This window comes from Phoenix dactylifera, chromosome 6 (genome assembly GCF_051530095.1).
Source record: "Phoenix dactylifera cultivar Ajwa chromosome 6, Ajwa_hap1_PhDact_Kaust_v1.1, whole genome shotgun sequence".
Taxonomy (NCBI): domain Eukaryota; kingdom Viridiplantae; phylum Streptophyta; class Magnoliopsida; order Arecales; family Arecaceae; genus Phoenix; species Phoenix dactylifera.
Window position 1 is genome coordinate 38319005 of NC_143195.1, and position 14782 is coordinate 38333786.

The 14782-nt window shown below is 37.2% G+C and overlaps 1 protein-coding gene across 2 annotated transcripts; it reads right to left on the minus strand.

Moving 5' to 3' along the window:
- Positions 1-3446: 3446 nt before the first annotated feature.
- On the minus strand, positions 3447-9628 carry LOC103703963 (double-stranded RNA-binding protein 6). Of its 2 annotated transcripts, none has more exons than XM_008787060.6 (3): positions 8947-9628; positions 6030-6249; positions 3447-4514 (listed from the first exon to the last, which is right to left on the minus strand). In XM_008787060.6, the coding sequence occupies exons 1-3, from the start codon at positions 9190-9192 to the stop codon at positions 3775-3777; spliced, it is 1206 nt and encodes a 401-aa protein (XP_008785282.3). In that variant the 5' UTR covers positions 9193-9628; the 3' UTR covers positions 3447-3774. The 2 variants fall into 2 exon arrangements, with proteins under 2 accessions (XP_008785282.3, XP_038982396.3); XM_039126468.3 differs by lacking the exon at positions 8947-9628 and adding an exon at positions 7199-8914.
- Positions 9629-14782: the final 5154 nt, after the last annotated feature.

Here is a 14782-nt window from a genome sequence, read left to right on the forward strand (position 1 = left end):
GAGTACTGCCGAAGAGTCTTGACCTTAGTGTGACTGTTGCAACCGTGATCATCTGTGTTTGTCGAATCCACTTTAAAAGTTGAACTTGCATGTTCCAATTGGAGAGAGGAATTTTTTCAACCTATCTAAATTGATTTTTTTTAAAAAATATAATAGAGAATATTTAGAATTTTTGAAAGCACCGATCTAAGTCATAAACATTTGTCAAGATAATTAAAATTGTTATACAAATTTTTTATTTATGATAGTAAGGTTTGAATTCTCAAAATTTAGATAGATTTTTGCTCTAGTTAAAAGAAAGATAGGGTGCAAGGTAAAATCTTTTTACTCTTTTCCTATCAATATATGCAAAATTATGATACAAGACCACTAGTTGTATTAGTGAAGTTTGTCTTTTTAGAATCTAGATCAAAATTCTCTCCTAACTAGAGAAAAAGTTTTCTAAAATTAAGAAAAAATTATTTGAAAAAATTGACGGGTTTTGATTTCTATTTTTTTTTCTTGCCGATGTATTTTTTTTTTTTTGCCTGTGAAATCTCTCTCTTTTGGCATCAATGGAACATACTTTTTCTAGAATTGACTAGACTTTTTTCTCAACAATCACATCCATGTTTTCTTGTGTTTTACGGTGTTAATGAAGAATTTTTTAATCCATTCTTTATGAATAGGGAATTTCCTCGGTGAGACTGCACCTCGATGGGTAGGGGCTCCTCAAGATGATTTGACATTATCTGAAGAAATGCTTCTGCATACTTTTTTATCAGTTTACCACTTGGTTACGGTGAATTTGAAAGTAGATTGCTCGGTGATTTTTAATTCAAGATCATTGTAGATTCAACTATAAGGGCAGGCACGTGGATTTTGGGTAGTTTGCGGTCTTTACCTTTTTCTGTACCAAATATTCCAAGGTAAAGCTCTTTTGGCTGTCGAAATCTACGATTGCATTAATGATAGTCTGCTTTACTTAAATCTTTAGGTAAATGAGTTCTTGCTTTTAGATTGCTCTTGCTGTTGTTTCAAGGTTCCCTACTCAACTTTGAGTCTACTTGAGCTCAAACATACCCTCAACTTGAGTTATGCTAAGAGTTGTCTCTCCTGGCTTCTTGATGTTTCCATTTTTCTTCTCTTTTTGGTGAAGCTTCCGACATTTTTCTTTTGTATGACCACTCATTTCACAGTGATTGCAAAAATTTTCTCCACATAGTGTTGGTTTACTTCTTACTCTTCTTTTTATCAAAATTTTCCTCACTTTTATCTAGTTCTTTAATCTATCACCTTTCATGACTTGCCTCAATATATCTTTCTCCTTAATCATCCAAGCTCTCACACAGGCTTTGCTAATGCTTTCTCCTTTGAAAAGTTTTAGCTCCTTTCAAATATTCTCATGAAGATCTTTAGTATATTACATGAAGACTGTATTATTATCGATAGAGAACGCCAGAAAGATAGCTAGTTTGTAGAACTCTGTATATACTCTTGTATAGATTGGTCATATTCTATCGAAGGTAATACTTGTTGATCTATTTTTCTCATAGGTGATAGGGTAAAGCTATGTCCTCATCATATTTTTGAATTTCCTCTTGGTCATATTAGAAATATAATTATTTTTTATGTAACTACCAAGGAAGAGCATGATTTGAAAACTTTAGGTGAGCAAAGATAACTTTCTGGACACTTTTATCCAAAAATAGCAAAATAAGTTTCTATTTGATCTATTCAATTGTCTAGCTGCTCCTCATTAACAGATCTATCATGCATAGGTATATTAATTTTTGCTTCAACTTTGAAAGATTATCGTAAAAGATTTAGAGTTTCCATGGGCTGATCTTTGCTAAATGACTGGTCATCATCTTCAAATGTTGGAGACAATTCTGTGATAGGAGTTGCAAGTACAGAAGTTAAAAAAATCAGTTGAACATGAGCGTGGTGATTTGTGCAGTTTAGTTCTTTAGTTGAGTGAGGCATCCCTCCATATCTTTATCTACTAAAGTACGTAGTGGCCATCTTTATTATTATCTTTCGATATACTTCGAGCACCGATAGTTGTTCTCCCATCTGCTTGTTGCTTGTGGTTCTGGACAATACATTAGGACTCTGCAGAGATAGAATGCTTAGTTTCGATACCACCTTGATTCGATCAAAAGAGAAAGAAGTGACTTCTTTAATTTGCTTAACCAAAGCTCTCAAAAAATAATAAAATATGAAAAATTTTGAAAGCCCAATTCTACATTCTTTACTTTCATTAAAGAACAATAAAATTATCATGCTAGTCCTTTATTTATACTCGTGAGATTTGAGTCCCCAAATTAGAGTCGAATTTCTTTTCTAATTCAACATGAAAATAGATTAAAAAAATAAGATAAAACTCTTTTATTTTCTTTCATCAATACATATAAAATTATAGTACACTACTTCTATTTATACTAATAAGATCAGCCTTTTCGGAATCTAGATTAATGTTTTTTTTCCTTTTAGAACTGTTATGAAATAAAAAATATTATAAAGTTTTTTAAAATTTCGATAGATGATAGATTGAGGCCCCTCCATCATTTTTGCCTTCTTTCATATTGCCTTTCATATTAGAAGTCATAACCTCCCGAAATTTTAGTTGACGGCGGATCTTGCTCCATGCCCATTCAGGTCTACTTGAATTAGCCAAAATGATCCACGACAGAACTGATGATACTTCTGGATCATTGCATCTTCTCTCTGGTAATTAAATGGCTTCTATTTTTGTAAATCTAATTTTTTCTAGGCTGATGAATTGCATGCATTCAAATCAATTCTAACTTAGTAATTGCATGCTATTTAACTTTTAACCATGCATTCAATATTGTATTATCATTTCACATGGAGTAAACGTTGGGATTTCATGCGTCACTACACTATCCCCACCTTCATTTCTTTTTTCTATCTTTTTTTTTTAAAAAACAATGTTTTCCATTGATGGAATCCGCTGAACTCTCCACATCACAAGCCCATAGAACCTGTCATATTACGAATCGATGCATGCAAATTTAAACGACCCTCCCGTCCGCCCAAAAAGAAAAACATTAGATCTCTATAAAATAACTTTTGAATTTGCCAGCAAGCATATAAACTATGAATCTGCCAGATCATGTTGCCGCTGAGGGTCCCTGAACTCAAATTCCTCCACCATGGTATGAGGGTACAAACTATTAAAAACAATTTTTATTGATGGAAATAAACTATATATAAGCGACATTGCCTAGATCCAAGTGACTATAAACCCATCAGGAATATAGTCTGCATGTAGTCTCCTAGCAGCACGAAAGCTATAAGCCCCCCTGCAAGAGCTGTGAACAATCCCTGCAAGCGTTTAAGTCGATCAAAATCGCCAAGACCAAGTGACGCATTCCAAGTGACATGTTGGAGGCTCAGCTCTCGAAACAGATGAGGGCGTGTGGTCACTAAGAGTTAAAGGCTGATTTCAAGTGCCAGTTGTTTATTGAGATGAAGCAACTACACAGGATCTTTTCATAGTAGTTTAGAGCATGCTCACTTGTCATTTGCTAAAATTGAAGGCTTGGAAACTTCAGAACTAAAAATTCTGTATGATGAGACCTTCATACCAGCTGAATGGCCTACCGCTGCGAATTTTGCTTCTATAAAGCTAAGATCCTACTACAAAGCAGCCTTTCCAAAATCCTACCAGCAACACAGGAAAACAAAATTAAACGGGAAGCAACATAGAACAAAATGCATTACAAAGAGATCTAATTTGCCCCGGAAGATTTCCGCACTTCAGCATCATCAGATCTCGAGCTGCTTCAAACTCTCCATCACTGTAGACTCTTCCAGATCTTTCGCAGCACCGACGGCTTCAACATGTTCCCCTTTCTCCACTAGAGGTTTTAATGGAGGGGAGGCTGCCACAGCTGCTGGCAGTTCCTTTACCTGAACTGGGATCACTGGAGTATTAGCTGGGGCTGGGGGCGGAGCAGCAAAGACTGGCACAGCTGGTCTGATGCGAACAGGTGAAGCCATATGAATCGGTCGGCCCATAACTGGAGGAAGCTGATGCCTATGAATTGCTGGTGGAAGAGGTGGTGCCGAAAAGACTGGCACTGCCGTCCTTATTGTTACTGGAGGTGCCATGCCATGGTAAGGCATTCTGTAGTGCCGAACTGGTACATATGGTGCCGTTCCGCTTGCAGGAAACTTCTGAGGCCAGGCACAGCCGTTTTTTGGTTGTGGGATGGGAGATGAAGGCGCACCATCAGTTGTCACCAGGGAGGTTGGTCGGCTTCTTAGAGAAGATTTTGGTCGGATCAGAGGTAAGATCTTTGATCCAGTGGATAAGAAAGGCTGCAATGATGGCTTTTTATCTGGCTGTATAGGGAACTTTTTAGGGAATAATGTGGAATTGGGGTTGTTGGCCATTGCCATCTTTTGCTTTAGGCGATAGCTCAAGAGAGCACGGGCAATTGTGATCTGTTCCTGCTCATCATGGTTCTCCGGCTCGCTTGATGAGCTTGCCTCTTGCTTTGCCACTGGTGCAGCGGAAGAAGATGTATTAGAGGCACTTAACATGATCTAACTCTAAAACAAATTATAGATACATATTATAGCTAAAGAAGTTCATTATTGACGCATCTTCTGGAGAACATTCCCCAATATGCTCTCCTGAAGCCGATCTTTGATGGCGAAGGGTGATTAAGAGAGTATTTCCCTCTATCGCCAAAATGGATAAGAGAATCTTATATAATATTTCACCATGACTGCTAACCTTAATTATGTGAATGAGTCTTTAAGCAGGGAAAGCCACCGAAACCAGTACACAATATATCCTAGCAACAAATAGTAACCATTTCAAAGACAAAGATCACAGACAAAAGGATTGATATTCAAAAATCACCATGGTTTTACAGTCGGTGCTACCCTCACAGGGACCAAATTGGACAATGTGAGAACCTGTGCGGGCGTGTGTTTAGTCCCACATCGGTTATTCGCTGGGTAGATCTTGGGTACCTATACAGGATCAAGGAACCCAAATAATACCTTTCAGCTAGCCATTTTGGGTGAGGTCCTGGGTTGTTACAAATGGTATCAGAGCGGACCCGGCCCATAACCTATGTGGACTAGGAGACACTGCAGCACAGATCCATTGAGGCTGACCACGGGCCAATCGTGGTGTTTGTGATTAGATTTGAATAGATATAAATCCTTAGCCTGACGAGGACGTCAGGGCTTGAACGGGGGGAGTATGTGAGAACCTGTGCGGGCGTGTGTTTAGTCCCACATCGGTTATTCGCTGGGTAGATCTTGGGTACTTATACAGGATCAAGGAACCTAAATAATACCTTTCGGCTAGCCATTTTAGGTGAGATCCTGGGTCGTTACAGACAATGAGAACCTATTAGGAAAAAATTCCACTATCTAGGCTCTGGAAAATGCAATTTTAATTTAGGTCTCTCTCTCTCTCTCTCTCTCTCTAATCATATCGAAATGCTGATTATTATCCATATATGTGTACATAAATGTATACATATATTTCCATTTAGAATAGAAGCTGATTCCAGTTGATCAAGTTCTTCCCACATTCTTCCATCATGTTACCTATGTAGCTCCTAGTTTTGAGGCAGATTTAACTTTCAGTTTTCTACATGCACACAGGTTGGGAAACTAGCCTACCTAGGGCTATGCTTACACATGCATTTCAGGAGATATCCATAGACAGGAAACCTCCGCAGGGAAACCTAGCATCTGGTCCTTTCTGTAACTGCCATTTGATGTTTAACCCATATAGAGTTAGCATTTTGCATTTTGTCCCTTTAAACAGTTAAGCCGGTGTTGTGCAAACAATCAGGCCTATTATGTATGCAGTTATATCTGTTTGGTACATAGCTGTGTGCAAGAATGTAGCAGGCTAGGAAAAAAGTTTTCAGTCAGCAGGGATAAAACATAAAATGGTGGTCAATACAGGCGGTGAACCTCAATTACCCCTAGACATTAGTTTTGTAATGTAAGAGGTGATATGTGAAAACAAGTATAAGCATGAGACTCACATTGCTTTAATGAAGACCATGCTGCCATGGCAGCATTCTTCTCTGCCTGTTTCTTGTTCTTAGCTGGCTCGCCTGTGAATGTGATCCCAGCAAGCTCCACTGTGCAAGTGAAGACAGGTAGGTGTCCAAGGCCGGAGCGTACAGTTGTATATGATGGGAGAGGTGCTCCAACTCTTTGAGCGATTTCTTGCAGAAGGTTCTTGTAAACCCCCGTCTCATCCTGCTCAAGAGGGGCAAATACAATGTAAGAGAAACAATTCAGGCTAAGAACTTAATCACCAAGAGTTATGATTGCCTTTATCACAACCTACTAATGTAAAATGCAAGCCAACCCAAAACCCACATATAATTGAAGTAAGGAAAAAGTTCAGACATGATTTGCAAAAAGACCAAGTGGCTCAGAATTCAACTACAGAATAATGGAACCGATCAAGTTATGCACATTTTCAGGATCATTTGGATAACCAATAACACGATTACAAAGAAATATATTTCCCCTTTTAAGTATATGAAAATTTGAAAAAGGTAAAGAGAAGAATATGCACATAGAGCTCAGGTTCTTATAAGCAAAACTGGATGATTCTTCGTGCAACTTCAGGGTGATGAATCAGGTGATGAATCGGTGATGAAGATGCATGAATGGCTGATAAGTAATGAATTTCGCAATAGCCAATGCTAATTTTGCATTTCCTTGCAAAAGCAGTATCCAACTTGCCAGCTCAGCCAAAGCCCACATAGATACTCAGGAAATCACTTGCTCTGAATAGAGTTTACGGTATGGTCATTTTGTCGAATGTCTACTAATCAAATGGCTACACAAACTTGGTTATCCAGAAGGATGGGATACAACCTTGTAATCTATCTTCGTTTCTATATTACGGGGTCAGAAGCAAAAGCCATAAATAGGTAAAGAATTCAGCAATTCCACTTTGACTAAGTAAAACCAATTGAACAATAGGAAAATGTTAACATTCCAATAGCTCATTCGCTAAAACACAAACAGCTTGAAACAAAGACCCATACAATTGCCTAAAAACAGATCATACAATCTCACTCAACTATGTGCTATTTGCTTGCTAATATAACAAGAGAAGAAGATCATCGCAATTATCCTCCTAAAAAGGAACACGAGGTCTTCAAAGTTCCAACGACTATGGTGCATGGCATACCCATTCTTTCTTGTGCCTTGGCTTATGGATCATGCGCTTAGAAGCAAGGAGCCATTTCCAGCAACTCAGATGCACGACAGAACCCCTAGTGCGACCAGATCCAAAGGGCCACCACAAGCAGAAGCATGATTCAGGAATGAGTTCAACCATCACTACCTAGTATTCTTGCTTCTAAGGTCATAGGACTTTCTACAGATAGGATCTGGTGTGGGCCTTAATAACAAATCAAGCACTCATCTTTCAGACTTCCTATCTTCCAACCAGTGTTGTTTGATCATCTTGATTAGTTCTTGCTGGAAGGGACAAAGCCACCAAATCCATTGGTCACTTTTCAAACTTGCTGATAAGCAACAGTAGCATAAGCAGAAAACAACAAAGAAAGTTTAATTAACCCGCTAAGAAGTTGACCCATTGGTGCGGTTAGGTGTGCCTCCCAAATTTGAAAGCCAACCGCTTCATGTTCGCACCGTCATCAACAACAAGTCAGCCCCTACTCAAGTCAAAATATTCATGGATTTGACTAGATTTCCTTTTTCTTTTTTTTTTTTAATGTTGTACGCGCATTAAGTTGGTCAGTTCATGCAGAACACTGGAACGATACCTAAAAAGACGTCCAACAATAAATTAAGCTCCAAAGTACTTAATTATTCGTTTGCAACAAAGATTAGGAGATTGATTACGACTAATAAAAAAATTAATTATGAGTTATGATGGGAGTTGATAACTAATGTAACTACGACACCACTTCCCAAAGGCTTGGCAGGCTCCCGTCCTTCGTGACGAAGATACCCTCCTCGTTATGGCATTAATCACCAAAATGCAACAATAATGTGGTGCCGTTAAATAAAAAAGAATTTTTTTTATTCAATTAATCCTAGTCTATAAGTGTTTAACAAGGCTAAACCGAAACCCTAGCGGAAAACCGCGCTCGAGAGAGAGATGAATACGAAACGCCGGCTCCGACAAACAAAACTAAAATCGAGAAAAGAAACCAAGGATTAAGACACGGAAGCTAGAAAGTAAAGATTAAAATCTTAAGCTTTCTCGGCCTTCTGGCTAAGATCAAGTGGAGCACATTTTTCTCCCCAACTCCGTCGACGTTCGGCAGACGCCATCCTTTTACTAACAGAACGAGTCAACTCGGGAGCTCTTTTTCTTCCATCCATGGAAAGCTAAATTTTTTTTTTTTCTCCCCACCCCCCTCTTCCAAAAAAGCAAAAAAAAAAAAAACGACGAAGGAAGAGATGAAGGGATTCATCCCATCTCGGTCTGTATCACATAAAAATAATTCTTCCAAGACAAAAAATCTAGAAAAGCGATAACTTTCAACCGAAAAAGCGATACAATTAGGGGGAATTCTTTTGCTTAACTGAATCGATCGGCTGAGTACACACACAAAGGCTAAGTGAGAATCCAAGATCAAGACGGGACGCCACCAATTGTTCAACCAATATATATTTCTATCCCATAAAATTGCAAGAAAGAATCTGTACAGCGATGTGGTGAAGCAAAATGAGGAAAAAGGAAAGATTTTTCCCCAGAATATTATATGTCCATTTCTGAATGCATTGCGAGCTTTCTATAGCTTCGGTGTCAGTCGAAGCCGATATCAATCGCACTCAAATCTTTGGAGGGGAAAGCAAGAAAGAAACAAAGAAAAAGGCGAACCTTCCCTTTGCTTTTACTTAAAATTGAAGGACAGAAAAGTAGATTTTTGTTGTTGTTGTTGTTATTGTTGAGGAGCATACCAGGATCCGGGCGGCGAGGGAGTGAGAGGGGCCGCAGGTGGAGAGGGCGATGAGGGCGACCTCGGCGGCGGAGTGCTCCGCCTGCCTCAAAGTCGTGCAGAAGCTCGGGCTCTCGAAGACATCGCCGTTAAAGTTGACGGTGGCCTTGAACCTCGGCGCGTGGTCTGGCCCCTCCCGTATGCACGTGTACGACGGCAGATTGAAGCAGCTCCGCTGCGCCAGCTCCTGCAGCTGATTCTTATACATCTTTATCCCGATCGATCGATCAAAATCGCCCGGAAGAATTAAAATTTGCCTTCCGATCACCGGACGGGGTCAAGATCCGCCCTCTCCACCCGCGGCCGCAATGGAGAGCTCGACTTCCGGCGATAGCTCTGACTGGATCGGAGCGCCCACCGTCAACAAAGAAAATGGACGCTTTTCTCGGAGGTCCCGCCGCGATCGGCGGCGGCTTCGTCGAGATTCGGCCGGAATTTGGGGCTTGGAGAAGAGGTTTAACTAGGGTTTTGCTTCATATCTTTCCTTTCTCTCTCTCTTGATGTGTTTCATCGCTCATCGGAGAAAAAGGAGAGATCTCGAAAGCAGGGAAAAGAGTGAAAAAAAGCGGAGGAAAGTCGCACTTTTTTTATGGTGTTGTTCATTGCCTTTTCAATAGTGTTGTTTTGATTTTGTTTGTGCAAGTAAACTAAAACGGCATATATATAAAATTTCTACTCCAATGTCCTAACCAGCTACGATAGTTTATGTAACTTTGAAACATCCCATAATCTCTTCGGTTCGCGAGGAGAACCTACTCTTATGATGTCTAAAACAAAATAATTTTTTTTTTATATTTAGTTGACCATAAAAAAAATTAACACAGTGGGCCGAAAAGATTATGTAAAATATTTCTTAGGCTCTAAATATAAAAAAATCTTCTACCTAAAAGTTTAAAAATACTTTTAAAAAAATTATTTCAATTTTCAGTTAATAAAAAATAAAATTTTCTATGTTCTACCTAGATTTTTTTTTCTACAAAATATAAAAACTTGAATCAAATATGAAATTTTTATCTGTTTTCTTCTTGACCATAGCTTTCCTCCTTCTCATCAACCAAATGAATCCTAAAAGTGTGAGAAAAGAAAAAAACCAAATCCTCTTTTTATTGTACTAACGTGGCTGTGCTACCCTTAATAATTAATGTAATTATTGTGTATTGCACCAATTTCTGATTATCACAAAAAATCAAGTAACTAAGCAAGGAGTGGAGCAAAAAAGGATAGCCATACTCATGCAAACAGATAGCTGATGTTTGCCTCTTCTATTGTTTTGTCCCTTATTTTGAATCAATACCTTAGAAGAGCACATATTTAAAGGTCACAGATACTGAATGAGGTTTACAAACAAGTATTTTGAGTTGCTAAAACATGTATGGGGACTAAAAAATCTATTCCCAGTAAATTAGCAGATGTAAACGAGACTTATCTTGAATCATCAACTGATGCTACATATGATTATTTCGATCTTTTTCAGGAAAAATATGATATACAGGTCATCACCAAAGTACTAATTCTAGACCTTTATAAGTGAGAAGTGCCAACTAAATAAGTTAACGCTCATTACATATATTAATATAATAACTGGATTTACTTCTACATCTATTGCTGTCATTTTATAGATTTCACAGCATTCTCTCTCTGTTTTAAATTTAGTGAATTTTTTTCTTGTTGGTTTTAGTTGTAAATTATTGTCCAACAAAAAGAAGGGTATCTCATTCTTCATTTCATGACAATTTTAACTATAATAGAACCTGAATGTTAACATTTCTATATTGAGCAATATATAACATCAATGGTCATTCTAGATTCTACTTATATCAACTTAATTATATATAAGCTAGGATTTTAGAATTTCTTGATAAGTTCAATTTTCTTTGGTCTTTTATCTCTACCAAGATTTATGTTCTTACACACACACACACACGCGCACACACAAAAAAAAAAAATCATCCATCAAGATAGCTAAGATATTATCATCTGAAAATATTCCATTTGAGATGATCATTTTTGAAGTCGGCATTTCTATCAGGGTAAATATATAATAACTATTTTCCTCGGTTCATTTCTTTTTTTGTAATGTGGAAACTTGATGATGCAAGTCATGAGAGCCTTCTCGGAAGCAACGGCCGGCAACACTGGTGGTCTATATTACCAGTTGGGCGGCGGATTCTTGAACGTCCAACGACGGATCTCAGCCGTCCGTTTCATATCCTTCCGCATCGAGTGATCAACCCAACACCCGTCCTGTTGAGTTTCCATTAAGCTTCCAGAGCAATCCGATGGACGGTCCTGATCGTGGATCACACCGTTGAAACGAACGTTACATTGACTGTTTAAGTTAATACCTGGCTTTGAGTAGAACTATGGAGACTACCGTCAGTACAGGCGTTAAAGTTGGTCGTTGGGAGGGGCAACCTCGGTGAGGAGAGACCGAGACTTTTCCCCTGCGGAGGGATCCGATGGAATCTCCGAAGCCGACAAAAGCGGCACGCGACACTCGAGAAAGTCAGTTGCGGGCCTTTTGCGGCAACTCCCGGTAAGGCTATGCCAGCTCCGACCGGGCGGACCGTTGAAGCCGTTTATAACGGCCGTCAATTGTCTGGCTTTAACTATTCAAGGGATGGGATGATGTTCGTAATAAACGGCTCTTACCTGTAACCACAGAAGGAAATAGCAGATAAACCTCCACTTATTCGGCAAAGCAGACAGATACTACTACATGATGGAAAAAATATTAGTCATCCCAACTCCGGATTGTTTCGACTTCTTTGGCTTCTGTCTTGACCGAAGTGAATGGCCTCAGACGTGCCATAAAGTAAGAACTGTAACAATGGTCTTAGTAACGGTTATAATAATAAAGACATGATTAATACGATCACTATCTATCAATCGTAAATAGTAGTTGCAATAGGATTCATATATAATTAGCTATTATCATGCAATTATGGTACTATGCGATAAATTAGATAGCAAATACTGCTCTCATTCTGTATATAGGGACCATAAGAAATCCACAAATAAATAATACTATGCTTCTCTATAATTTTTTTTATTATTGTTTTAAAATTTTGACTTAAGTGTCGGAAAAAAAAATTGCTGAAAATCTTTCGGTCGGTGGGCTTCTCTCCCGCTGGGACGGCAGCTTCAACGGAAGCGCCGCACCTTCTGACGGCCATTTGTCAGGAGAAGGTGACGGTGTGCTGCTTTAAGTTTGGCAAAAAAAAAAAAAAAAAAAAAAAGGCTATCAAGATTTTCCTTCAAATAAAAAAAAAGGGGGCATAGGATATCCGGCTCCCACCGCTAAGGCTGATGGTGAGAAGTCCGTCCTCCAACCCTCAAAAATCACCATAACACCCCCACCCCAAGTTATCCAACCCCAAACTCCCAACCATGCAGGCCCGAAACAGATGCATGCCTTTGCAAATAGTCTTTTGTTCTAAAGAGTAAAATATTTTATTATTAAGATCACCGAGGCCCGTTTGATAGAGTTGTCGATAGTACAACTTTCAAAAATAATTTTTTTAAGTAAAATTTTTATCAAAAAATTATTTTTGTTGGTAATTACATTCTTAAAATATAGTACAACTTTAATATGTGTTTGGCAAATAAACTGAAAAAAAACTTTTAGTGTAACAAAATAACCATAAAAAATATTACATAGTATTATACAACAAAACATAATAAAATATAATATATATTAATGCATAAATATATAATATAGTATAATATTACTGTAACGCAATGTAATATTATTCAAATATAGTTAATATAATATTGTATACTATAGGATAATAATATGATATAATTCAATATTATATAACATAACATATCAATATATTGTAATATAATATAATATTATATTATAGTATAATATTATATTATATTATAATATAATATTTTGATACAAAATATTATAATCATCATCATTATATATTAATATTTTATTAATATAATATTTTTAGGAACTAATTTTTAGAAAAATATAGAGGTGCACAATCATACTTGCAAAAGTGAGATTTTATGATTTTTTTTTCTTTCCTATGCTTTTCTTATTCAAAACGATGGATAAATAAATAGAAGAAAAAAATAATACCTTGATCACATGGCAAGGAAGAAAACTAAGACTAATTAGGGTTCCTTGTTTGTTGGGGCTCCTATAGATTTCTTTCTTCATGCATTATGATATAAAGTGACTCTTTCTATAATTATATAATTTTATCATAGGTATTTTGGTCTAAAAAAATATATAATTTTAAAAAACTTCTTGACGCATGCTAAAAATACTTTTTCGAAGAAACTCTAAAATGGAGCTTCTCCCAAGTAGACGTTTTCAACTTTCTGGCTAAGCTAAAACAACTTCTCGATTTTTTTATCAGACACTGTTATTCCATCCAAAAGTCTTTTAGAATGTCAGAAAGGGCTTTTTTGCTTACTAAAAGCTCTGCCAAATAGAGGCCTAAATGTGGGGTCAAATTCATGTATTATTCATGACAAGGAGCAAACTGCTTTGCAGAACTTTGATGTGATTAAGAGCTTGGCTATCCAATATGACAACCATCATACAATATTGTATGAACATCAAGACAGAGACATGGCGAGGCACGAGTCTTTGAACTTGATAGAAAAAATATCGGACATCTTGACCTTGGTATTAATCGAAGTGAACAACTTTACTAGAAACCGAGATGCCACTCTCTTCATGTTAATAAAGACAAGTAGTTATGGCGACACTGTAGTCAATGCATAATCAGCAAAATTGCCACCGCATATGGTGACGCAGGACGGTTACCAAGTTATTAACGTGTAGCCAACCATTACCATATAGTTAAGGCACATCGTGCCAAATTCAGCAAGTGGATCGGTATTCTGTCCTATATAAAAGGGTGGCTCGGAGATCCTCGGTTTAGCCTATTTTGGAGACTCCTCTCTATAAATTTTTTTCTTCCATATTGTTGCTCTATTATATTGATTTAGACATCAGAGGGTCCTCCGTTAGAAATTTTTTGGCAAGTGGATCTCTTACAGATTGGCCTCGAAGGCGACCAATTTTTTCTCACCTCGGTCTTATCCAATCTCATTCGGTTTGATTTTCTCTTATCTTAGAGCAAGTCGAGGAGTGTGCTCCGACCTCGATTCAGAATTTAGCAGCAATACAACCCAATACTTGATAATATATAAAAAATAATTAATTGATTTCTAAAGTCATTGTATTTAATAATTAATTATTTTGTAAAAGGTTTCACATGAAAGGTTTTCATTAAAACATGTTTAACATTATTCGAGATACTGATGAGATATGACGCATCATTGAGGGCTCGACGCACATACGTTCTCAATGGTGATACAAAAAATTAGAATTTATTATGAATTCTTGATTTTAAATCTTCTCTCCAACATGCTGCCCATTTTATATATGAATAAAACATCTAAAATATTTTTCTCATACCGGTTCCAAAATTTATGAATTTTGTTGACTAGTTCATGCATAAAGGATGGCACATAAAATGTTTCATAAATATCGAGCTGATTTGGGAATAATATGTATACAGTTGGTATATAGACCGACTATGATCACTACATGTTGAGGGAAAGAATTTCAAATTTCAAGGAAAATACAAAAAGAGTTGAATTGATTCCATTGATTTAATAGAAGTAGAATATATGAAACATTGAATCGATAAATTATATGTGAAAGCAATTATCTACAACTTTAAGTAGAACTACATAAACATGAGGAACCAGAACAAAATTAAAAAAATGCAAATAATTATTTATTTTATATGATTTTAAGCTTAGTT